The sequence below is a fragment of the Uloborus diversus genome, chromosome 1 (assembly GCF_026930045.1).
Source record: "Uloborus diversus isolate 005 chromosome 1, Udiv.v.3.1, whole genome shotgun sequence".
NCBI lineage: Eukaryota > Metazoa > Arthropoda > Arachnida > Araneae > Uloboridae > Uloborus > Uloborus diversus.
In genome coordinates, this window is record NC_072731.1 from 218609431 (window position 1) to 218633955 (window position 24525).

At 30.4% G+C, this 24525-nt stretch overlaps 1 protein-coding gene across 1 annotated transcript; it reads left to right on the forward strand.

Moving 5' to 3' along the window:
- Positions 1 to 1905: 1905 nt before the first annotated feature.
- LOC129218763 (DNA-binding protein RFX2-like) lies at positions 1906 to 24099 on the forward strand (the record flags this gene model as incomplete). The annotated part of the gene is given in 13 exon segments (XM_054853088.1): positions 1906 to 2029; positions 2932 to 3034; positions 6884 to 7033; positions 7750 to 7931; positions 8156 to 8269; positions 11060 to 11309; positions 12367 to 12458; positions 14173 to 14312; positions 14470 to 14567; positions 17405 to 17554; positions 17819 to 18027; positions 22521 to 22674; positions 23923 to 24099. Coding segments are annotated over 13 exon segments (1943 nt in total), but the record flags the coding sequence as incomplete, so codon positions are not given.
- Between the last annotated feature and the right edge of the window lie 426 nt (positions 24100 to 24525).

The following is a 24525-nucleotide window of genomic DNA, read 5'->3' on the forward strand; positions in this document are numbered from 1 at the left end:
AATGTTATAAAAGTGCTCTTCCTGCATTGTAATCTTATTAATGACAGAAATCTTGTAAGGTTATGAAGTACAAAAGAAGAGTTTTTAAGCATTTGAAAGTTATTTTATCATGCATCTGATTTCTAAGGTGGCTGAAATTTACCCTACATGGCAAAATAGCTACAAACCAGGCTAAGTGTTTTCAAATGTATTTAATGATTATTATTTCTTAACTTCGGATAACTATACGCTATTTAGCAGTATAAGTTACCACCCCCTTAGCCAGGACTAAAGCAGAATTATATGCAATATACCAGACAGCCCGGTTATCATATCCTGAGACTGTAGTTTTATTTTTATTAGAGTTCCTCAGTCAGGAATAACGAAACTGCAGACTCAGGAAGTGATAACTAGGCTGTCTGGCATATTGCATAAAGTTCTGGCCTTAGCCCTGGCTTAGGATGGTAACTTACTGCTAATTACCCAAGCTTTGCCTTCAATTCACGAGTCGAACCGCATCATGCTGCGGACACTCGCTGGTGTGATACATACACTTTATCTACCAGTTTGTTGGCACTCTCAGCTTCAATGAAATGACATCTGCCTTCAGCTTGGTTATTCACTACTCCCAATTGAGGAGTTCTAATAAAAGCAAAAGTGTAGTCTCTGGATGTGATAACCGGGCTGTCTGGTATATTGCTTGTAACTATATGGGGGGGGGGACTAGTTTACGGAGTGGTTTTTTTTCGTTTTATACCAAAAACTACAATAAAACTATTTATATAAGAGTGGGGCAGTTAAAAATAGGTAAAATGCAGCTGAAAATTACCCTGAATTTATAAAACAACTGTTTCGATAGTATTGACTGTATTTATAGATTTAAAATCAAGAAAATATCGAGGTAAGCTATACCAATTTACATGAAAAACCCTATATAAAGCCTTTAATGTGTGCCACATAACTTTAAGAAGCCCCTCATCACCGACTTTGATTGCCCCAGAATCCTAACATCTACAATTGCAAGATTAAGAACAAACCACTATAAAGGGATGAAAATTCTTCCCGACAAAACGAGAACTTATATCCCCTGCAAGAACTGCACCGATGCCCAACTGACTCCGGATCACATTCTTGAGTGCCCGGCCCTTATCCCACATGTTCTGCAGCTGGGTATGGTGCCACTGGCTTCAGAACTTCGAGAGGTCCTCTACAGCACAGATGCGTTGCAGCTAGCGGGCGCGGTCTTGAAGACACACGGAGCCATTTAATTGTCCATGGACACGACAAAAAAAAAAAAAAAAAAATGTGTGGCAAAACTTTTTTCTTTTTTTATTCCATAGACATCCGTTTTTTATCAACCTTGAAGATTCATTTTACACCAACGCAGAATTTGCTGCTATAATTATATTATAATATAATGATATTATTTATTTTGCTTTAATGAATAAATACTTTTAAATTAAATATATTTTACTATGTGTCCTCGTACCTGATAAATCTTAAAAAATCATGGAATTCAACCATGATCAAATTTGGTCTTGGAAAGTGAATTTTCTGCAAAAATTACTCATAAATCACGGGAATGGACAATTGATCATGGATTTTGAGTTCTAAAATATACATGCTTAGCAAAATGTAATGGAACAGGCTTAAAATGTTGCTGCTTTTTACATGTTGGCTCCAATTTTTTATGTAATTATGCAGCTTGGGCATTAATAATTCCCTTATATTTCATAACGTGTAATTGAAAGGTTGTGCGTGTGTCATTTTTTCCACACCTACTCAAAAATTTTAATCCATTTGCGTCCAAACAGACTTAAGCCAATATCACTTGTGAAAATTATTTTTAAAATGCTAGTACATTCTCATAAACTATCACTAAAAAAATAACCTTTTAAAAGTTTAATAAGTTTTATGCTATTTCAGTTCCCACTCAAGAGAATGAAAGACACGAAATAGCTGTTCCAGTATCTGCTCAAAGCGTCTCCTGTGTGCAATATGTAGATGAAGGTGGCGGGACAGCTGTATTTTCCACTCCAAATACTCAAATGTAAGCAAATTGGCATTTTTTGGTCACTTTTTTTGCTCGTCATATTTAATCATTAGTGTTTGGTGGATGTGCTAAGTCTTTTAGTTGAAACATTTATGGTATTACTCCGCATTATCCGGCATGCTGGAAAAAAGCAAAGTTGACCAGCATGCCGAGAAATTTGAATTTGCCGGCATGCCGGATAATTTGAGGTTTATTTTCAACAAAAGAAAAATAAATTTCCCCATTCAGTTCCAATCAGAAAGCAAACCACTGTAAGGAAAAACATAAATAAATCCCAAAAGTAACCTTCTTTCAAAAAAAAAAAATGTATTGCATATAATTTGTGCTAGTTATTTATGGTAGGTCATTATTAATGGATTTAATTCTATGCAAATAAAGTAATCAATTCAGAAACAATCATAGTTACTGCAATTTTTCATAATTTTTTTAAATAAGTTCTTTTAGGTTCCTTTTAGAGAGACAAGTTTAATTTTTATTTATTGAATAGCTATGGTAAATTCTTTAGCACTAGGGGCAATAACTTACTGCTTAAATGTTTGCTTACTTATATTTAATTTATGTTTTATAAAATTATTCATTATTAAACAATATTTTTTCTTGTTAAAATAACAAATGACATTGTTAGTAAATATTTTTACAAAATTAAACTCTTTATTAATATTACCAAGATATGTATAGAAATTATATTCATTTTTATGCCGAACATATATTTTTATAGTATTATTTTTATTTTTCTAACCTCGTTTTTTCCGGCATGCCGGAAAGGACCAGGAGAGTGTTATTGAAAATCTGGTGACCCCCGAATTTCGCGGCATGCCGGATAATGCGGGGTAATATGGCAATAGAATCACAGATGATTGTTATGTGTATATTTATATATATTTGCACTTTCTTTTTAGGACTACTTTTTCAATATACACTGCTCCTGAAAATACGAATATGTACACTCCTAATCCCTCAGCTTATTATAATTCAACAAATAGTTCAGAAAATTATAGTGAGGTAAATATTATAGTTTTTACTTTTTCATGTTCAGAAAATTGAAAATTTTCATTAGCACTCTGTTTCTCTTTCAACTTTTACAGGGTTTGGAGTTATCCTAATTTCCCTTATTCAACTTATTTTTTAAATAGTGATGTAAAATGCTGTAATGTTAGAATCTTAATTTTCTGAAATATTCTTTTCTCAATTTCCACTGAGTTTTCAAAAAATACACCATATGAAGTGGAATTTCCCTTTAATACGAACTTATTTTTATTTTGAAAAATAATTTACTAACTAGACTTTTTGTGTTTAATATTGATTTCACTTAATGTCAGCCAGTTAGTTTGGAAGCTTAAAGAGTTAACTACACATAGTTTGTAATTTATTTGCCTTGTCCAGTTAACCTATCGATTTGTATGGAATATGTGAGAATTTTTGTAGAAAATTTTAATGAATTGTTGAACTGTGGTGTGGAAATTGTGGCTGGTCTTGATACTAGGTGGCGAATGATACTGTCAGACCCGCTTAATAGAGTAACGGATAAACGAATACCCCGTTTATATGAATAAAACCTCCCGGAACCGAATATTTCCCCATAGACGTAGTGTTAAAGATCCCCGCTTAATAGAATAATTTTCCTGGATAACCTGATAATATTGATGAGCTTGTGCAAATATTTTTGGTGAGAAAATTTTGAATAAATTAGACATAAGTAAGAACAGTTATCGACATAAAAATATAAAACAATACTTTTCGCCATCAACAGGCAAGAAAAACATCTACAGTAGGCTCTCTGTTTAACGATGCTCTATTTAACGACTTTCTCTAGTTAAAGACGGCTTTTCTCGGTCCCAAATGGTCCATTGTAGTGTTAAAATCATTCTATTTAAGGACGCTTTCTACTTAAGGACGATTTTTTGTGGTCCCTTGAAAGTTGTTAAACAGAAAGCCAACTGTATATTCTATAAAAGCATTTCCTCTATTCTATCTAATTTCTTTTGTCGTTACCATTACAAAAAAAAAAAAAAAAAAAAACAATAACTAATGCAGTTGAAAATTAAATTAAATAGAAGATAATAAACTGATAAATATGAAATGTAAAACACTCTAGGCAAGGAAGGGAAAAAAAGGAACTAGAAAAGTGTTCTCAAAAAATCTTGAGCAAGCAATCAACTATTACAGGATTTTTCAAAAAATAATTTGAAAAAAGGTGCCAAAGCAAAGATTTCATAACTCAAGTTATAGATACTTTTTATAATTTTCGTATGTACTTACTATTTTGTTGTTGGCTTAGCTTATTTCAAAAACTTTTTACCGATAGCATTAATTATTTCCTTTATATAGCTGGTGATATATTATTTTTTCATTTTAAGACAAGTGATGTCGATTTTAAAGGTAAAGAAAATTTCTCCGCCTAATCAAAATACCCCGCTTAATCGAATAATATTTTTTCTAACCGACGATATTCGGTTAAGCAAAGCCAACAGTATTTAGTTGTGCATAATGAAATCTGATTTCAATACCAATGTGAAAGTCAAAAATGATAAAAGTCATAGGAAGCACTTATGTTACATGATGGAAAATGTATCATAAGTAGATGTTGGTTCAGACGCAAATTGGGTCTGGTTTCCGGCCCCTTCACAAAATTTCATTTGTAGAAACAATTCTTTCATCCTTTTTGAGTGCAATCACTTCGTCTGAAAGCAAAATGTCGGTAATAAAAGGGGCACTTTCCAAGTCATTCCCAGTTAAGTCCTTCAGGCTAAAAGGATTTAGGATTAGATTTGTGTTTGCTAAACATGTTGTATATGACAGGACAGGATTTTTTTCATGTAAAATCTTATTGATGTTCAAACATGTCTCAATCTCGCTGCATGATAATCATGCTTTAATTCAGGAACATCAATATTTCCTTGCATAATGGACAACCTTTTAAAAATTTATCCTGGAAAGAACAATGACCACGATTTAATTCTTTATACGAGATGGTGCTTCGTCTCTATATAAAGAATTAAGTTTAGCAATACGCTTTTGTCTTGAAAAAAGTTATGAAAAATAATTGTGCAAAAATGTTTGCAAGTCAATTTTATTTTTTGCCTAAGATATAATTTTCAATTTACTGTAAAACACATAAATTATGCTAATGTTGTATGTAGAACGTTGTAAAGAAGGTATGGTTAAAAATCTCAAATTATCATTTGGAATCACCAGGGGTTGTTTAACAATGGCAGAAATATACATAAAGCAATGCACTTACATGGTTAGGTTTTAGAAATAACTTAGAATTTGTAATATACAGTAAACTCCTGATCATCTGTGAGCGGTTTATCCGCGACCTTTCACACTTTCAAAAAAAAAAAAAATTTCCCGCCAATGATTAGTTCAACGCAGATAAGTGCACACTTTTTAACATAACATGTGCAAAACATGTTTTTAGACATTCCTATTTCTTTCTCTCCCTCCCTTCCAATGATATCAAACCTTCCAAAATCACCGAAATCTGACTAGTTAAACCTGATTTTTAGATCTTCACTATACATACTGCTTCAGATGGACACTACTTACTGTTTTAGGTCTACAATACTTATTGATTTTTAGATCTACCCCACTTACTAAATTTTAGATATATACTACTTATGCGTGTAAACAAGTGATGGACCCAGGGTTGGGTTTTTTGCCGGCAAAAAGATATTTTTGCCGGGACAGTGGAAAAAACCATGGCAAAAATGGAAAAAACCGGCAAAAACCTAATTTCAAATAAAGTAGCATTATATTGTTAATCAAGAAATAGTGACAATATAATATAAATAATGCACTTTAATATTTTAGTTATGTCTCTCAATGTTACTTCTAATTTATAAGGTGAAAAATAAATTAAAAACAAATATTGGGATTGCAAAACTTAAGATTTTCAATGTTTGCTAAACAATTTTTTCAGAATGAGCAAACTTTTGCGTCTTTTATTTTATAGTTGCATCTTGATTAAGTATACTTTATATAGATATTTAGTATTCTGTAAAAAAAATGCTATAATAAACAATCTAATTACATTTTCATTGTAAGTTAATTATTTGTCTTAGATGTTACTAACTGAAATTTTATGTTAATGTTTGAAAATTTAAAACTAAAAATGCTCCATAACTTTAAAAGTAAGTTAAACCTTAAATTTTTTTTAAACTATAAAAAAAATTGAATTAAAATTTTATCAAAATCTTTTCATGCTTTTTACTTTTATATAAAAAGGAAAAAAACTGTCCGTAAGTTGTTAACACAAAATCTGTTTTTGCCACTTTCGCAAAAACTGGCAAAAACCTATTATTGCCGGGCGGTAAAAACCGTGGTTTTTTCCATGGTTTTTTCCGCCCCGGGCAAAAACTTGCCAACCCTGGATGGACCAGTCTTGAAAGTTCTCCACCACTCCCCTGTGCATTTTTGTTTACCTAATCTAGTTTCATCTGTTGCAGGTAATTGTTTGCACGATTGCTTGTGCATGTATGTAACCCATTTGCAATAATGAGCAATCCTTTTTTTTAGCTTTTACATGCATTTTTTACATAAGCTGTTATCATTTTAGCTATATTTTAAATATATGCGATTGACTGATTGCTATTGGTAGTTTTATGCTATTGTATACACTAGCATCGTTTTTACCCAGTTTTTTGATTATCCGTAGTTACTGTGCCACCCTATTCCACGGACAATCGGGAGATTTCTGTATATGCATAAAATATGAAAAAAAAAGACAAATTGGTAAATTTTTAATTTACATGGATTTTTTTTTAATTTTTTTTAATGAAAACATTTTATTGCCCACTGCTGTCTAAGTACTGCATTGGTTTAGGTATAAGTCCTTTGTTTATTTTTTAGGTTAGTCTTTCTGAAAGTCAAGAGCAGGAAGGTTGTCAGTCCTACACTGAAGAGCAAAATGTCTTTCACGTTCTGGATGAAAGCAATATGCAAGAACCTGAAAATAGTCACATGAATTGTTACCCTAGTTCACGCTTATCTGCAGCTACAGTAAATACGTTTTTTAAATTATAATTTTAAATAAGTTACTTCTTATTGCGATAAAAATGATGACAAGAAATATTTTTTAAGTCAAAAAATTGTTATAAGATTAACTTTTGAAAGAAGGCTGATAGGGAATAAAGAATCTCGCAGTTAGAATATATATTTTAAAATGTATTGGTTCTAAAAGGAAGATATTTTCAACTAGCCTTTTTTTTCTTCTTAAAATGAGGAAAAGCTATGATATAAAAGTTTCACACTACACACATAGGAATTTTTTTTTTTTTTTTGTGAAAACTTTTTTTGTTTTTTTGTTCTTGCAAATAAGTGTATGAAAACAACAATATTGGTTTTTCAATATCATCAATACCAAATGCAATTTGTTTTTTAAAGGGAACAAAATATTTAAAAAATATTTTTATTTTATTTTATTTTGCATTATTTCTAAAAGTTGAAAGGAAGTTTTTGTCTGGTTTCTGATTATTAATAACCTAAGACACCAGATTTATTTCATTCTGTTAAAGTGTTAAAAGTATTTTTTATGAATAATTTTAACTTTTATTCTTCTTCCTTTTGCTTTTTTATAGTTTAAATAAAAATCTGTATTTTTAAAATTCTGTTGAAGACTAACTGTTGTACTATTTAAAGTTCAATAAAATTCGCAGTTGTAATAAATACAAAATAGATTTATTGCAATTAGTTGATAAATATGGATGTATTTCCAGATGAAATGGCTGGTAGATAATTATGAAATAGCTGATGGGATGAGTGTGCCCAGAAGTACAATGTATAGTCATTATTTGAAACACTGCAATGAACAAAAAATGGAACCACTCAATGCTGCATCTTTTGGAAAATTAATTCGTGCTGTTTTTACTGGTTTAAGAACAAGAAGACTCGGTACTAGGTAGGATAATTTTTCTCTTATTAAATATTTCCTATGTATTCTTCAATTTATTTTGGTTTTTGTTGCATTTTAGGTGCATTTTCTTATTGCTGATCTTATTATTATTTTATTTATTTATAGTAACTTATTTTTTTATTTTTTAAGACTTTTTTTTTGACCAAAAATCTCCAAATTTTTCATGAAATTTCTAACATTCTTAGATAAATTATGATGCTTTATTTTAGGGGGAATTCTAAATATCATTACTATGGCATACGTTTAAAACCATCTTCATCAATAAATAAGAATATGGAGAATCTTGTGAATTCAACTTACAAGTACAATACCTATATGCGCCGGTAAGTTCACATCTTTTGTTATGGGATATTTATGGACTGTTGGATATTTATTTTTTAAAAAAAAGGAATTTTTGTTGTTTATTCATATGTGTACTTACTATTGTTTCCAATTTTGGTAGAAGACTTTTGCTAAAATGGAGCGGAAATCAGCACTCATTATAATACCACCAGCTGTGTCGCCCGGCTTTGCATGGTCTACCTCGAAAATAAAAGTTATGTCAAGTGCACGTGTTCAACAACCTGGCTTGAACAAAAACAAAAAAAAAAACAGTAAAATTTTGCAGCAGATTTCAGAAAAATAACCAAAAAGGAAACATTTTAAATCCCCCAATTATAGGAAAAGCCTTAAAAAAAAAAAAAAAAAAAAAAAAACAGAATTTTATTTGTTTATATTCGAGAAAAAAAATGGCAACAGATCTTTTGTCTCAATGATTTTCTTCACATTACAAATTTTAATATAAAAGCATTGTTACGGAAAGTTGAGATAAAGCACTGAATAATAATTTGAATGGAGGAACGCCTTCGAAAAATAGGGATTTTATTTAGAAATCTAAGTGTCATAATTAATAGTTTTTAATTGGTAGTATCTCTGCTAATTATTATTGGAGGATTATGTTAAATAGCCGAACATGAAGACGGGAAGATTACGAATTCATCAATATCTGGTTTGATGGTCAGTTCATTGACGTTCGGGAGAAGTAACTTGGACATACTTAGTTACATAGGTACATATGCTCAGTTTTTAATTATATAAGATTAACTTGTAGAAAACATGAATTTCCATTTTTTTAAAAAGCTATCATTTTATAAAATTATTATTACTATTATTTAAAACAAAGATATATATAAATATAGAATAGATACATACTAGATATAGATACTTTAAGCAAAATATTAACATAATTGAAAAGTTCAAAAATTTTAAATAAATGTTTTAAATAAATAGAAGCTTATGGTGACAAAATCAGGGTTTTCTGAACTGAATATCAAGCTTGTTTAATGGATTAATGAGTTCAATATTACTGCCAAAAATCATTACCATATTTGATAAGAGATTTTTAGGATGACTGAGAATGTTTTTGAAAAAATATTTCAATTTTGTATCAGTATATCAGTATATTAAGGATCAAAATTATATTTGATTTGGAAATCTAATGTCTGGTAATGTTATTTTATTCATTTTTAGCTAGGATTAATAAATAGACAATCGTAGCCAGTTCACTAAACAGCTAAAACATTAAAAATTTTACTTCATTCAACATACTAAGTTAATCAGATGGCAATTTGAAACAAGATAAATCCTTATAAGTTAATTTAACTCAATTTAGATTTTAAATAAACCACAAAAGATGTTTGTATTTGAAAAAACCCTAAGAAGAACATTGAAACTGTAAGACAGTTTATACTTTTTCCTAGTTTTAGTGAAGCTCAGAATTTTTCTTAAATATTGTTTTCATGATAAAATTCACAACATTTATTCGTATATCCTTCAAGGCCATCTAACATAAATATTGCATAACACCACACGCACCACCCCTGATAGAACTGTGGCTCAACTCTTAAAAATTAAGACTTCTGAACGTTCACTAGTATTGAGGAAGCTTTGACATTACCAGGGGTGCCCCCCCCCCCAAGAGCAAGGGCGCACTTCCGATAAATATTGCAAAGACCCCTCCCCCCAATAAAGTAAAAAATACCCCTCAAAACAACCCCCTCCCCCCGGCAGTTCAGTTACTTTATTCATTTCCCTTCTGTTATGCTAGTGGCAGCTTTGCTTTCGCAGAAATCTTATCACTTTTTTATGCATTTAAAAAATTAATTATGTTATCATTTTCAATAAAAGCTTCTTCATTAATCAATAAAAAATATTTCTGTAATGTGTAATTCCATATTGATTGTAGTTATGTTGATATTCACTACTCTTATTTTTCTATTGTAAGATGTGTGTTTGTATCAACCATGTTATCATATCAACCGTCATTTTACTATATGCTCTATGTAACAACTGAGGGAAAATGAGAACAATGGAAAGATAAAATTGTTTTGATGCCATTTTAGTTTGTTCAATTTTACTATATCGTTGCCTCAGAGCAACAGTAAGTTATCTAGTCCCAGAGAAATAACAGTAAGACACAGGGCTCAAAAATTATTTTGGGGCATGTAAAAATTTCGATTGGGCATGAATCTTTTACCCTGACATGCCTGGCTGGGCATGTAATTATTACAATTTTTAAATTAAATATTGGTAATTTTAATGACTTATTTTGTACTATTTATTTAAACTTATTTTTATGTTGTATATTGAAATAATTCTTGATTCAGATACACAGCTGTTAATTTTTTTTTTTTTTTTTGTGATTAATGCTATGCAACAAATTTAAATATTTTTATTACTATACAATAAAAAAATATAAAAAAAATGCGCATGTAAAAAATTTTATTTGGGCCTGTACTTTTTAGACTAACATGCCTGGTTGGACATGTAATTTTTGAAAGAATTTTCTAGCCCTGGTAAGATATCCTGCTGTTGCTTTGAGGCAACAATATGCTTTTTTTTTTTCTTTATGTGTTAATCTTAAATGCTCATTTACATTGGTTTTAAAAAAAATAAAATATTCCCATCTCTTCTTTCTCCAATAGTACGTTCAGTTTTATTACTAATCGAACTTTCTAAACCTAAAATAACTTTTTATCTTTCTTAATTATCTTAATGCAGTTTTTTTTTTTTTTTTTTTCATTTTGAATGCATTTCTGGAATTTATGTTCTTATAACATTTGTTTTTTAAATAGTATGAAACAAGAACATGCTACAAAAATGGAAGCATCTGCTTGCAGTCCCAAAAAGAGTTTTGACACTAGTGAGCGAGATAAAAAGCGAATTGCATATGACCAAACAAAATCACATGAAGTGTACTTAGGAGATGCTTCTACTGCAATACCCAATGTAGAAATAACATGTATCAATGCAGCTTGCTTGCCTCAAGGAATAACACTAGAAAAAATTAATGTGTTCAGAAATTCTTATAGGAAACATTGTGAGGTGAGTCCATGTTCATGTATCAGTAATTTACATATAATTAAACATAAAATGCATTTTCATAAATTAAAAAAATTATTATTGCCACACACATTCAGAACATTCACTTTTTACTGAAATTAAGCATTAACATCGCATGAAAACATGTATGGTTAATTTTCTCGAAATAGACCAAATTAATGTACCAAGCCTATATCTCATTAGTTTACTATTGTTTCAAGAATAAATTTAACAGGTGTGCATAATATAATGCTTAGAAGTTATTTTGGTAGTTTTTATAATTTTGATACTTATAAATTAATTTGTACTGTGATTCAAGTTAATCATTTGTCACTCCCTCATGCTGTCCCTACACAATATTTCAATTTAAATATTTTTTTGAAATATTAAAGTATGAATGTATTATTTATTTTTAATAGATTGATTTTATGATCAAATAGGGGCTATAATATGCATTCTTGTCATATAATTTATTGTTAAAAATATTTACTTTAATGTCATTGTTAAATACTGTCTCCACCTTCTTAAGTCACTCCCCACTGACCTATCAAAGTTCCTCTCACTGCTACTAGAGGGCATATAAAGCTAGTTGATAGAATGTTTTGGTAGCATTTACAGTACACTGCATCAAAAAAAAAAGAAACTTGTGATTTTTTAGTTCTATTGTTCTCAAAGGGAAATTTTTAGAGCATGGACTGAAAGTTTTTTTTCCTCATTGCTTCCTCATCAGCCCATACTGAGTTTGGTACAAATTAAAATTTTCTTGCAATTGATTTATAAGTATTAAGGTATAGTTAAAGCTCACTAGACAGGCTAATAGGGCAAGGATGGCAAATGTAGTTCGTCTTAGCAGTAATTTGTTTTAAGTGTGTTTGATTTAACAAAGTTCGAGTATTTATGAAATGTGACATTAATACTTTAAGTTATAAAGGCAACTAAATATAAAATTGTTATAATTTTTGCAGTATTTTTTTTTTTTTAATTTCACTTCCTTATAGTACTGAATCTTTTCTAAAGAAGAAAAAAGAAAAAAAAAACATTGCTTTTCTTCATTTTCTAGTTTATTCTGGAAGCAGTTGTTAATTTTCAATTTTCTGATGTTGAAAATCTATGGCACAAGTTTTGGAACTCTGTTGAAAATCCAAGTCAAAGGTATAGATATGTTCCTGTTGAAAATAAATAAATCTATATATATAAAGGTGACGGTGTTTCTTTGTTTGTTTCTTTCTTTGTTTGTACCCGATGACCAGAAGACCCCATAGCACCTACAACCCTGAAACTTGGCACAAAATTAGAACGTACCCCAGGGGTCTGCACCTCGAAGTCCGAATTCTAAATTTCTAATTAGTTTTTTTCATAATTAACTAATTAAGCTGAAATTTCACGTTTTTGCCTAATTAGGCAATAAAAATCCCCCCACCCCCCCCCCACCCCCTAACATTATATGTCGTTGGGAAGAACTTTCCTTTCCAAACAAGATGTTTGTTCCATCCCTCAATTAATTAGAACAGAAGTTATAAGCGATTCTAATTGCGATCCTAATTGAGTCAATTTAAAAGGCTAAACTTGGTTTTTGTTTCTGCCGTGACGTCATCTTCGGTATACGGATTAAATGTGCTTGCAGTGAGGTCATCTTCAGTATACGGTTGCGTTCGAATAGTAGAACCGGTGAACTCTTAATTCGGTTATTTCGCTGTTGTCACTTTTGTTAAATTCATTGTGCAAATGTTAATTGATTTTCTTTTAATTTGAAAGTCGCTTGGCGAATTTGGCTATAAACAATGTAGTTGCAGATTATTTGTTTATTTCACAAAATAAATTTAGATTTCAAAGGAATGCATTTAGGTTTTCAAAGGGTGTTCTCACATTTTGGTTAAAAAATATGATTACTGATTATTTGACATCAGACCGAGGGGGGGGGGGGGGGGTAATTCTATAGTTTTTTTTTTCCTTTTCACAGACGATAGCCTTTCTGTAGTTAAATTTTTCATACAAGGTTTGGGATTTCCTTTTTGTCGTAGATGTACCATGATTTTTAATTGCAATTGCTTATTGACCAGAGTTCGTTTTGCTCGCTAATTGGGTGGGTTTCTGCAATACGGTTACTTCTGCCGGAGGTTTTGCTGTATCTATCTTATGTTACATATTTGCATACTTTATTTAATTGGCGTAAAAGGTGAATGACACAAAACGTAACTGGAAATAGGTATCGAAAATACGAAAAAGATAGATAGTGATTAATTAATACCGCTGCCAAATTTATTTAAAAGCCACTGTAGGTGTCAAACTTGGCATAAAAACAGGGGAGAGGGGAGTGGATTTTGTTATTCAATGAACTTCCTTTAAATTCTTAGCATGGGCATTGCCGTGCGGGTACAGCTAGTAAATAAATAAAAATAAAATAAATTAAATAGCTAGTAAACTGAGTATGATTCCTTTGCTATAATTTTGAAATTAATACAAAGGTTTTTTTTTCTTGCAATTTGTGTTAATTGCTTTTCTTTTTTTTTATATTTTTCAAATTAATTAATTATTAGTACTATTATTATTACACATTTTTTTCCTGGTATTTCACCTTAACATTATGCCATGCAATATTGAATATTGACTCTTTGACTGTAAGTGAAGCATTGTGTGCATATATTCTTGTTTGTTCTTTTGTTTTTTCAAATTCCAAAATGATTGTCTTTCTTAATGCATTTATTTGTCTCATAGCAACAAAATATTGAAATTCAATCAATTTCAAATGAGTCTTTGGTATTGCATAACTTCCTTTTTCAGCATTAAAACTGATTTAAAATTATGATTTTTATGATTTTAGATTTTTTAGTGTGCATATTTCAGAAATTTAAAAACTTTTTTGCAGTGATTTTTACCTTTCAAGAACACAACTTTTGCTACTATTGTCTTATGATCCTATTAAAGAATTTGTGAAACAAACTGACTATCAGTTTTATCAAAATGTAGTTGATGTATTAATACCTGATGTCTTAAGGCCTATCCCTAGTAAGTAATTTTTGATTTCTTTTCAAAAATTTTCAGCCAAAAAAAAAAATGCAGATTCAAAATTTAAGAACTTAAAAATTGTATTCTTTCATCACTGATTTTGTTTCTTTTGTCTGATTCTCTGACGTATTTATTGATTTCCTCCCCTCCTTTACAGGTACTCTTACGCAAGCCATACGAAATTTCGCCAAGAGCTTAGAAGGATGGTTGAGAGCAGCTGTAAGAAATTGTGGAGATGATATTTTAAATATCAAAGTAAGTATTTATTTACTATTTTTGAGTATTGTATTTTATTTTCAGTTCAACAGTTTGGAACTTTGAAGCTTTAATGACAGTTCAATAAAGATCTTAAAGGCATTCTTTTTTCAAGAAAGAAAGAATCTGTAGTGAATGAACATCACATGACTTCCTTGTGCACCTATTTTATTATATTTTTTAATAATTGAAAAGAAATGATTGCATATGCTCGAGCTTGCACACTAGATTTATTATTTCTTCACTGAATTTTAAAGCTTGATTAATACAACTATGTGAATGATAAATCATATTAAAATGTATGCCTTTCCCTCAAGAAAGCTTTTGACCCGATTTAATTGTTGGCAAATTATTGGAAAAATCGCAAAGATTTAAAATTTTTATCTGTTACCATCTTATATTTGTTGAAAAATAAAATGTTTGTAACTGATTTAAGTAAGGCTTTTGAAATCATTTTCAATTTTTGCTGTTTGCTTCTGCTTTTGCTAGGATATTTCGATAATCCTGCAATTGGCACGGTTGTAAAATTTGCGTGCATAACTTTATTTTGGTAGACCTGTTGTTTTGTGGTAAGTCTATGCAACTAGATATTTTCCAAATCTTTGTTTACACATGCTTTTAGTAGATCTTTTCATGTCAGTGTTTTTAAATTTTTATTTGGCAGATTACTTTACTCTTAAATAGCTTAATTTAATTAATGGAATACGAGGGGGGACCCAAAAGAAACCGGACTAATGGTGTGATGCCAATCCTAGATGTAGTAGAGTGTTCTGCAGCTAGATGGCTCAAGTAGAGACCTTTACAAACCAGCTGTCCAAGTGGCGTCAGTGTAGTTGATAACGTCTGATCGTAGTGTTAGTTTTCTCAGGTGCTGTTGCTTTCTGCCTGCGAACTTATTTTGGCAGATTTAAAAGAACAAACTGTAAACTTGAAATTTTGCTTAATGCTTGAAAAGTCGGCAACGGAAAGTCGGCTTGGGTGCTTTAGACGTGGTACCATGAGTATTCCGAAATGCTTCAATAAACTTTCAAGAACGATGCTATGAGCCGTACACAAGTTTTCGAGTGGCTTGGGTGCTTTAGACGTGGTACCATGAGTATTAAAGACCATGCTGATTCTGAGTGCCTTTCAACGTCTCGAAATGATGAAAACGTTGAAAAAAGCTGCCAAAAATCAACGAGAGTCGTCGTTTTACGATTAACGAAACTTTAGAAGAAAAAAAGAGTGAGTTGGGAGCTCGCGCGGGAGATTGGAAGAATGGTACCTTCACCATGATAACGCTCCCGTACACTCAGCCTTCACTATTAACCGCTATTTGGCCTCTCAGGGGTGGCCAGTCGTTCCTCGACCCCCATATTCGCAAGACCTCGCCCCCTGTGATCTTTTTCTATTCCCAAGGAGGAAAAAAAATCTGAAAGTGAAGCATTTTGATGATTTAAAGGCTGTAAAAACTGCTTCTCTACGGGCACTGGACATGGTCAAAAATAAAGAGTTCCACAGGAGCTTCTAACAGTGGAAAAAAAGAATTAACAAGTATATTTATTGCATCTAAGGGTGAACACTTTAAAGGAGACTTAAGAAAATTTGGGAATAAACTAATATGTAAATACTTTAGAACCAAAATCCGGTTATTTTTGGGTCCCCCCTCGTATTTTTCATTATGATGGCAATTTTAATATTATTTTATGACTTTTTTTTCTAGTTTGATTATTTTTCATTTTAATAGAACTTTAAGTCTTGTTGAATAATTTGCTTTGCTTAAAGTTTAAACATTAAATCTTAAATTTCTGCAGCATTGTTTTAGCAATGTTTGACTAGTTTGGTGATTTTTTTTTTTTTAAACATACTAAGAGTCTCTCATTATATTAATTTGCATTTTTGAGCATGCAAAAGTTTAAATTGTCTAATGATTTCATTAGCAGAATTTTAAATTGATTTTAATTGGTATTCTTACTTTTAAAATAAAAAAGTGATTTTTATACATTCTCAAACTTTCAAAGATGTCGCTGAACTCTAACTATTGTTTCTGTTCATTTTCATTCCCTAACTTTTTGCGAAGTGAGACAAAAGAAAAATATTCCTTTTACAAGGACTGGTGCTGAAAATTTAACGGCAATGAATTAAGATCTCCAATATCCCAATCATCAAAATATGAAAATCTTCCTAAATAGCAGCATACTAGTGTTTTACTGTAACTGCACATATAAACTGAATAAGAAATTAGGCAAATTAAAAATATATTGCTGTCCAATTTGAATATACCATCTTTATTCATAGTGAGATATAAAACTTGTCTTTGAACAATCGGTTCTTAAACAAATAAACAAAAAGATTAATTGAAAAAAAAAAAATACCCCCCCCCCCCCCCCGGCCCAAAGAATTGGATTTACTTAAATTTTGTTTTTCCTTCATTTAATAAATTTCTGTACAATTTATTATTACGTCATTTATATTAAATTTAATTTTGACTATATATATATCTGTGTTTAGTTGGTTTTACATCATATTATGAAAGTTTTTGTGAAGTAATGCTTGAATTACAGCTGTTTTGTATTGTTTTTAAATTTCAAATTCAAGATTGATTATATTTATAAATGTGAAGTAATTAGTTACTAAAGTTTTAAATATTTTTTCCTTTTTATTCCCCCCCCCCCCCCAAGAATTCATGATTTTTTTTATGCTCTGTACACTGATTGCATTTAGCAATTTTTTTGTGATAAATAATCAACTCTTTTCCTTGCATCAAGTTTATGCTGTAATTTCATCTAGTAAAAAACTGATCTTTTGAAATCACATTTCAGCTTTTAATCCAGAAATGTATTTTATAAATCTTTTAGCTCAGTGCCATTAGTGCCTTTGCTCAGACCTTGAGACGTTATACCTCTTTGAATCATTTAGCTCAAGCTGCCAGAGCAGTTTTACAAAGTTCAACACAAATCAAACAAATGACAGCTGACCTTAGCAAAGTTGATTTCCGAAACATTCAGGTAAATGTTTTAACAACCAACTACTGACATTTTATTCAGATTTTCAAGGATTTATAAAGTATTGAACTGATTATCTCTACTAATAAGAAATAGTGTAAAGATATTTTTTTTGTTCCTATCATAATGTAAATGTGATAAATGCTAGATTTGTTAATTTTATGTTTAAAAATACTTTAAAAAATTTAGATACTATTTTTAATCACTTCATGACAGCTATTTTAAATAAACTAATTATTTTCTTTTTGTTATTTCTTCATTTTGAAGGAACAAGCTTCTTGGGTCTGTCAATGCGAAGATGACTCTGTTCGTCAACTACTGAGTGAATTTCGTCAAACCTTGCAGCATCACTTGTGGCTTGAGGAATGGGCCAGTTGGCTTGAAAATATTGTTCACAAAACTTTGGAGCCTTATGAAGGAAAACCTGCATATCCTAAAGCGGCTCGTCAATTTCTCTTGAAATGGTCATTTTACAGGTATTTTGTTTTACTTCATTTTGCCAGATCTATGCCGCTTTCATTGGTGTATCAAAGTTACTTGATTGATTCAATATACTTGAGTGATTGTATTGGTGTTGTACTACAGAAAACTCCTAAGTTTTTTTTTTTTTTTTTTTAATTTTTCAAAACTGGTGTTCCAGCCAGGCCTGTCATTTTGAATTTTTCTAGGGAAGATCAAATGGTGCCCACTCAATGCAAATTGTACCAAAAAAAAAAAAAAAACCCTAACCACTCTTACTTGTATGTAAATACATTTAATTTCTCAAAGGGGGGGGGGATTTCTCAAATTAATTTTTCAAAGGGTCGAGAGAGGGTAATTCTCCTGACCCTCGTAAATGATGAGCCTGATTCCAGTTTAATGTACATCAATATTTTGCATTAAATCTAATAAATATTCTAATATTTCTCCTTCATTTTTTTAGGCTCTTGAGTTGCTGATACGATTGCACTGTCTTAATACAATCACTGTTAATACGAAATCTCAGATATAACAAACATTTTGTCAGATAAGTTTGGTTAGTTATTTAGTATGAAATGAACTTTTCGGCTAATACAAACAAAACTTTCTGACCTTTCCATTGAAAAGTTTTGAAATTGAATATTCTAATCTTTTTAAAAGAAATTATTCACTATTTTTTGTAGTTGTTAAGTGCCTTTCATTTATTTAAAAAAAAAAATTAACCTTTTAGTCGAGAGATTAAAGCTTGTAGACCCTTCTACTACATAATATGGGAAACTTTATTATTACCTATCAACCAATTGTACATTTTACCATTCAACTTTTCCAAAAGCTTTAATTTAGAAGTCAGTTAAATATTTCTGAATGTTCTAGTAATCAGGTTACAATGTGTGTAATAGTAATAATAAATATTAATAATTTTGAATGTATATAGCTAAATATTTTTTGCAATTTCATGAGTCGATGTTTAATCCAAATAACAGCAAACTCGAGCAAACTTATCAATTTTTGAAATTTCGTATCGAGTTTAGTATTGTGTTTGTTTACATTAAAATTAAATAACAATTGATCAAAATGAAGATTTTAAAAATTTTTGATCCATAAAGCAACCCATATCTAGGTTTCAAACCACCCTGTTTATCTAAATACTGTGACTTCAATATGTCAAAGTTGCATGGGAAGCGAAAAAAAAATGAGTTATCAAATATGGAAACAATACTTTTGAATTCAAAACATACTAGATGTAAAACTAGAGATATAAAATTTCCGGTAATTTTGAGACGGTGGAAAAAAAAATTTGGTATATTTTTTCAAAAAAATGATTTTTTGCAGACAATAAAGTAGTTTTTTTAATAGTTATATTTTCTTCAAAAGTGTAAAATGTTGACTATTTTAAATATATATGCAATCCCCATTTAATTTATTTTTCTTTTTAATCAATATATGCATTTAGCAATTGAAGAAAAAGTAAATTTCCTTTCTATTTCATAACTGCCATAGCTTTCATCGTTTAAAATACCAAAAATGATCGAAATGAGTCAAAGCATTGTTCAGCCATTAATTTAAAATAGCATTTGATTTTTCTGATAGTTAAATCAATCTTTTTAACAGTAATTTGCAAGGTTTTTTAATTAAATAATGACATTTTTGAACAGAAAGTTGCTTTTTTCTTCAGTTTATTGCATGCATTAATTCAAATGTGTTTACATATATACACACACTTCAAATGGTTGATATAAAACTTAATCATTTCTACTAATTGATATTATAAATACAATTCTGTCCTGCATATAAAGGGTGTCCCAAAATTAATGCAAGATTTGAATTTGCCACAATTTTTGCAGTGAATTGTTGGCAGCCATGGAAAAAGAACAATTTGACAGCTGGGAGTTTAGGGTTAGTAAAAATGGAGTGTTATGCTATTATACAGCCAGCGAAACAATTCAATCATTGCATGAGGAATTTCCTGTTCGTGTACTCTCTCGTTTCGGTGATATGAATTGTACCCTAGATCGTGTGATTTTACATCATTAGACTTCTCCCTATGGGGTTATTTGAAGTCAAGCGTCTATGTCAGCAATCCCACAACCACCTGTGCATTACCTAATTGCGATATCGAGCGCCAATAACAGTAAACTGCTTGACCCGCCCAAACTTTCATTATTTTTCAAATAATTGTTCGATAATGAAAACGCATTATAGAATCAAAAACGCTCCATTTGTAATAACCCTAGACCCTCAGCTGCCAAATTGTTCTTTTTTCAAGATTGCCCACAATTTATTGCAAAAATGGCGGCAAATTCAAATCTTGCATTAATTTTGGGACACCCTTTATTATTTTATTTTTTGTCATTAAAGTAACAAATACCAGATGCACAGAGTCTTCAAAATTTTAGAGTTCTGTATTTACCAAATTTAGTGTTTTCATGAGGGATACTGAACATAGAAAAAATATTTAAAGGAAAACAACTTTCGAACATAATAGCAAAATTGATTTCTGAGTGCAAAATTTTATGCTAGAAACTTTTCCATTTTCCCGTGCGTAAATGAAATCCTTTGGGGGGAAAAAAACAAAAAAACTGGTATTTCTCCTTTTTTTTTTTTTTTTACCGTTCCCATTTCTAACTAAAACTCATTATATTTGTAATACTTCATTATTCACCACCCTTAGCAGCTGCATCGAATTTGGCTTATCAAATATTTCCACTCAATGAAGTTTGGCTTATCAAAAATAAAAAACAATTAATTCTCTATTCAGTTAGATCGGTATAGAAATTGCAATACCGGACTAAAAATTCAATACCGGTATTCGGCATTTTTAAAATGTGATACCACAATGCCGGTTTCAACACCGGTATTTGAAATTTCTCAAAAAGTGCTTGAAAACATATTGTTTCGTTGCCACATTTTATAATTTTGTACAAAAATTGTATTATTTTTAAAAACGTATTGTGAAAAAATATAAAATGAAGGAACAAATGTTATAATAAAAAATCCATAATAGTAAAAAACATAATGCATCAAGTGAATTTTCTCTAAGACACTCATTTAGTGTTCAACTTTCCAATGGCTGAAAATACTCTTTCTGAATTCACCCAGGTGGTTACTGTTAACAATGCACGATACACCTCCTCTAATTGTCTATAAGTCTTTCATCTTCAAATAATTTGGTGTCTTGCGTGTAATTTTTGAAAAAATCCTTTTGTGTGTGTGTTTCTTTTATATTGTGTGTATTGTTACAATTTTTTAAATATTTATAGCTATTTGTAATTTCTTTCTGATAGACGTTACTTTTCCAATATTAAAATAATTTTCTCTTAATTAGGAAAGATTTGTGTTTGATTTTTATTATTAGCCCTTTGGTTTGTAATTTACGATAACCTTGGAAAATTTATCTTGTTAGTTTCTCTTATTCCTTTTCAAGTTCTTTTCAAAATTCTTTGCAATTATAATTATGTAAATATCTGAAAATATGTTTCAAATGATTAGGCTTAACCTCCATGCTAATTTTCAAGGCACTATATAGTTTCTAAATATTATCTTGCCAAGTAGAAAGCGAGACATGACAACAAGCCAATGCTGGTGATAACAAATTACCATTTGTTTTACTAACAAGAAAAAGGTTCCCCCCCCCCCCCAAAATTCAGTACAGTTGAGACTAGTATTTAAAGAAAATATTATAAAGCATATTGCAATTGATGGTTGGAATAAGTTATTCACAGAACAAGTGAATACATTTGAAATTACACTCGAAATTAACTTTCACAGAAGGGAAAGTGAGTGATCAGGAAATGGTACAAACAAAAACATGGTGCACAAAAATGAGATTTATCTCACCATCCTGAAATGAAAATATCATTCTGCAATCTTTCCGCTACTTTTAATTAATGATATTCTATTAGTTTGTGCTTTTGAAGCCAAATTTTTACATCAACAGATTGATTTTGGTTCTGTATCATGAAAAAAGAAATGTTCATTTAAAATATAAGTAGATACTTGATAAGTTAATTTGAAAATTCTTTGATTGAAACTATTTATTATTTTCTGCTGATATGGAAAATACTGGTATTTTGCTTCTGCAGATACCGGTATTTCAAAATTGCAAAATTGCTTGAAATACCACATTCGGTATACCGGTATTGCAATCACTAGATGGGTATATATATTCACTTCAGCTCATTGAAGTTTGACTTACGCAAGTTTCACTGAAATTTTGTACTGTGTAATATTGAATCAATGTTAAAATAGTCTCAAATTTCGTTACGTGTAATATCAAAACCATGTTGTACAAGTACCGTGTTATGTGAATGATACCTGTATATACATATATTGGTTGTGAATTAGTTGACTCTATTTAACGACTTCCAAAAGACCACAAAAAAACGTCCTTAATAGAATGTGTCGTTAAATAGAATGCTTCTAAAACTACAGTGGAGCACCCGGGACCATGAATAAATTTGAATTTCTTTTTTATTTCATCATCTAATCTTGTTCAATTTTATTCTTGCAGTTCGCTTGTTATTCGGGATTTGACACTTCGTAGTGCTGCAAGTTTCGGATCTTTTCATCTTCTTAGGCTTTTATATGATGAATACATGTTTTTCGTCATTGAACACTGTATTGCCAAAGCTACAGGGACAACAAGTATTGCTGTTATGGGAGAAGTATGTGTTGATTATCTCCTATTTTGTAATTTTTATTTTATTTCTCTTCTGATAAATTAAAGTGTTAACTTTCCTTTGATGGAAATAAAAAGAAAAGGTGTACATAAAAACTAAATTTACTTCTGTTTTTTTGAATGAAGGTAATTTTTTGATCAGAACTTCACTCTTTTTAAATGTTGGTAGGTATGTGAAGGATGAAGGTAAAAAAAAAACTTAACTGTAGCTTAATACATGAGATAGTAAAAATGTTACATTTTCATTCTTCGCACTTTTTTCATCAAAGCACAGTTAAAACTTTTTTCGAAATAAATAAATAACGGAAAAAATTTAAATACTGTAGAGCTCCAATTATCTGAACTTGTTGGGACTGGTCCAAGCTCAGATAAGCAAAGGTTAGGATAAAAAGAGAATAATTTAAGGGATGTTCCTAACTATACCAAAATGGATGAAATATATATTATTATGAAAAAAACTTTTTTAAATACAGCAGATTTATGTTTTTGTCAAATTTTGTAATCTATAGCTAGGTTCTAAAAAGTATTGTGTGTACACCGTTTCCCTTCACAATTTGGGGTATATTTTCATTTTGGAGCAGTGGGGACAACAAGAGTTCACAGCAAAGGGGTATACGTGAAACAGGAATCCTAGGAAACAGAAATCCACCAACAGCTCCTAGCTAATAGAACTAGGGTTGAGACATACTGTCTTGATGTAACTGAATATTTCATACTGACTTCAGGGACTGAATTCAGTAAACAGGCGATGAAAATATTTTAGGGACTGAAATATTTCATACCCTGCATTTTTTTAAAAGAAGACTTAATTCACAGAAGATAGAATTCCTTAGAAAGAAAATAGTCATAATATCTGCAGTTGCAGCATAGATATTTCCAATATGGAGTTCTTTCCATCTTCCTCTTTAAATATTACCAAAGCTAATTATATCTTTTTCTTTCGGTAATTTATTTTTTCTACCAAAATGCGATTGTAGTAAATTTATATTTTTTGCACCCTTATTATATAGTACTGTGTAATAAATTGGGTATAGCTAATATTCCATTAGAAAGAACTATGCTGTTCACTACTGATTTCGTTTTCTGCAAATTAATATGTTTCTTACCTGTACTTTTTTCCTTTGAAATTCTGCCTCAAAACCTGTAAGCGATTAATACAGTATTAATTTGTTTGAATTGCCATTACTGTCTCTTTACTATGTATTTTTTTACAATGTTATGCTTGAAATTTCAGTACTTGTGCTCAGGACAACCAGAAGGATTAACAGAAATGTCTGATGTTATAGAGAGCAGTGATGATCTCTATGTATGCTCGGAATCAGATGATCTGCAACAAAATGGCTCAGCCGAAGAGAATGTGGAATCTAGTCATGCTGTAAAGTTGATTAAAACGCCAGCAGATTCATGTTAAATATGTAAAATAACTCTAGTACAAACCACTACACAATTACCCTGGTTTTAAAGATAGGTAAAATATTTGTTCTTTTGTAACAAATACCTTATATAATAATCCATTCCTGATAAATATTTTTGAAAGTAAAAGCAATAAAAATTACTTTTTGACTGATTTTTATATCATGCATGTATTTATTTCAAAAAATAATGATCTGCAAGTTTCAACTTCATATTGACTGTGTATTACCTTATGCATTTTGCGATGTATTTCTTAGCTTCCACTGAGTAATACTTGTTATTACCACTTGCATAAAGTAGTACTTGTTATTTGTTATGCTGTTAGTGTGAAAGTTAAAACTATTGAGCTAAGGGGAAAGTTCCTTTTTTTTCTGGTGACTATGAGAGTGATGCAATTTTTATAAACCATGTTTGTTATGCTCAT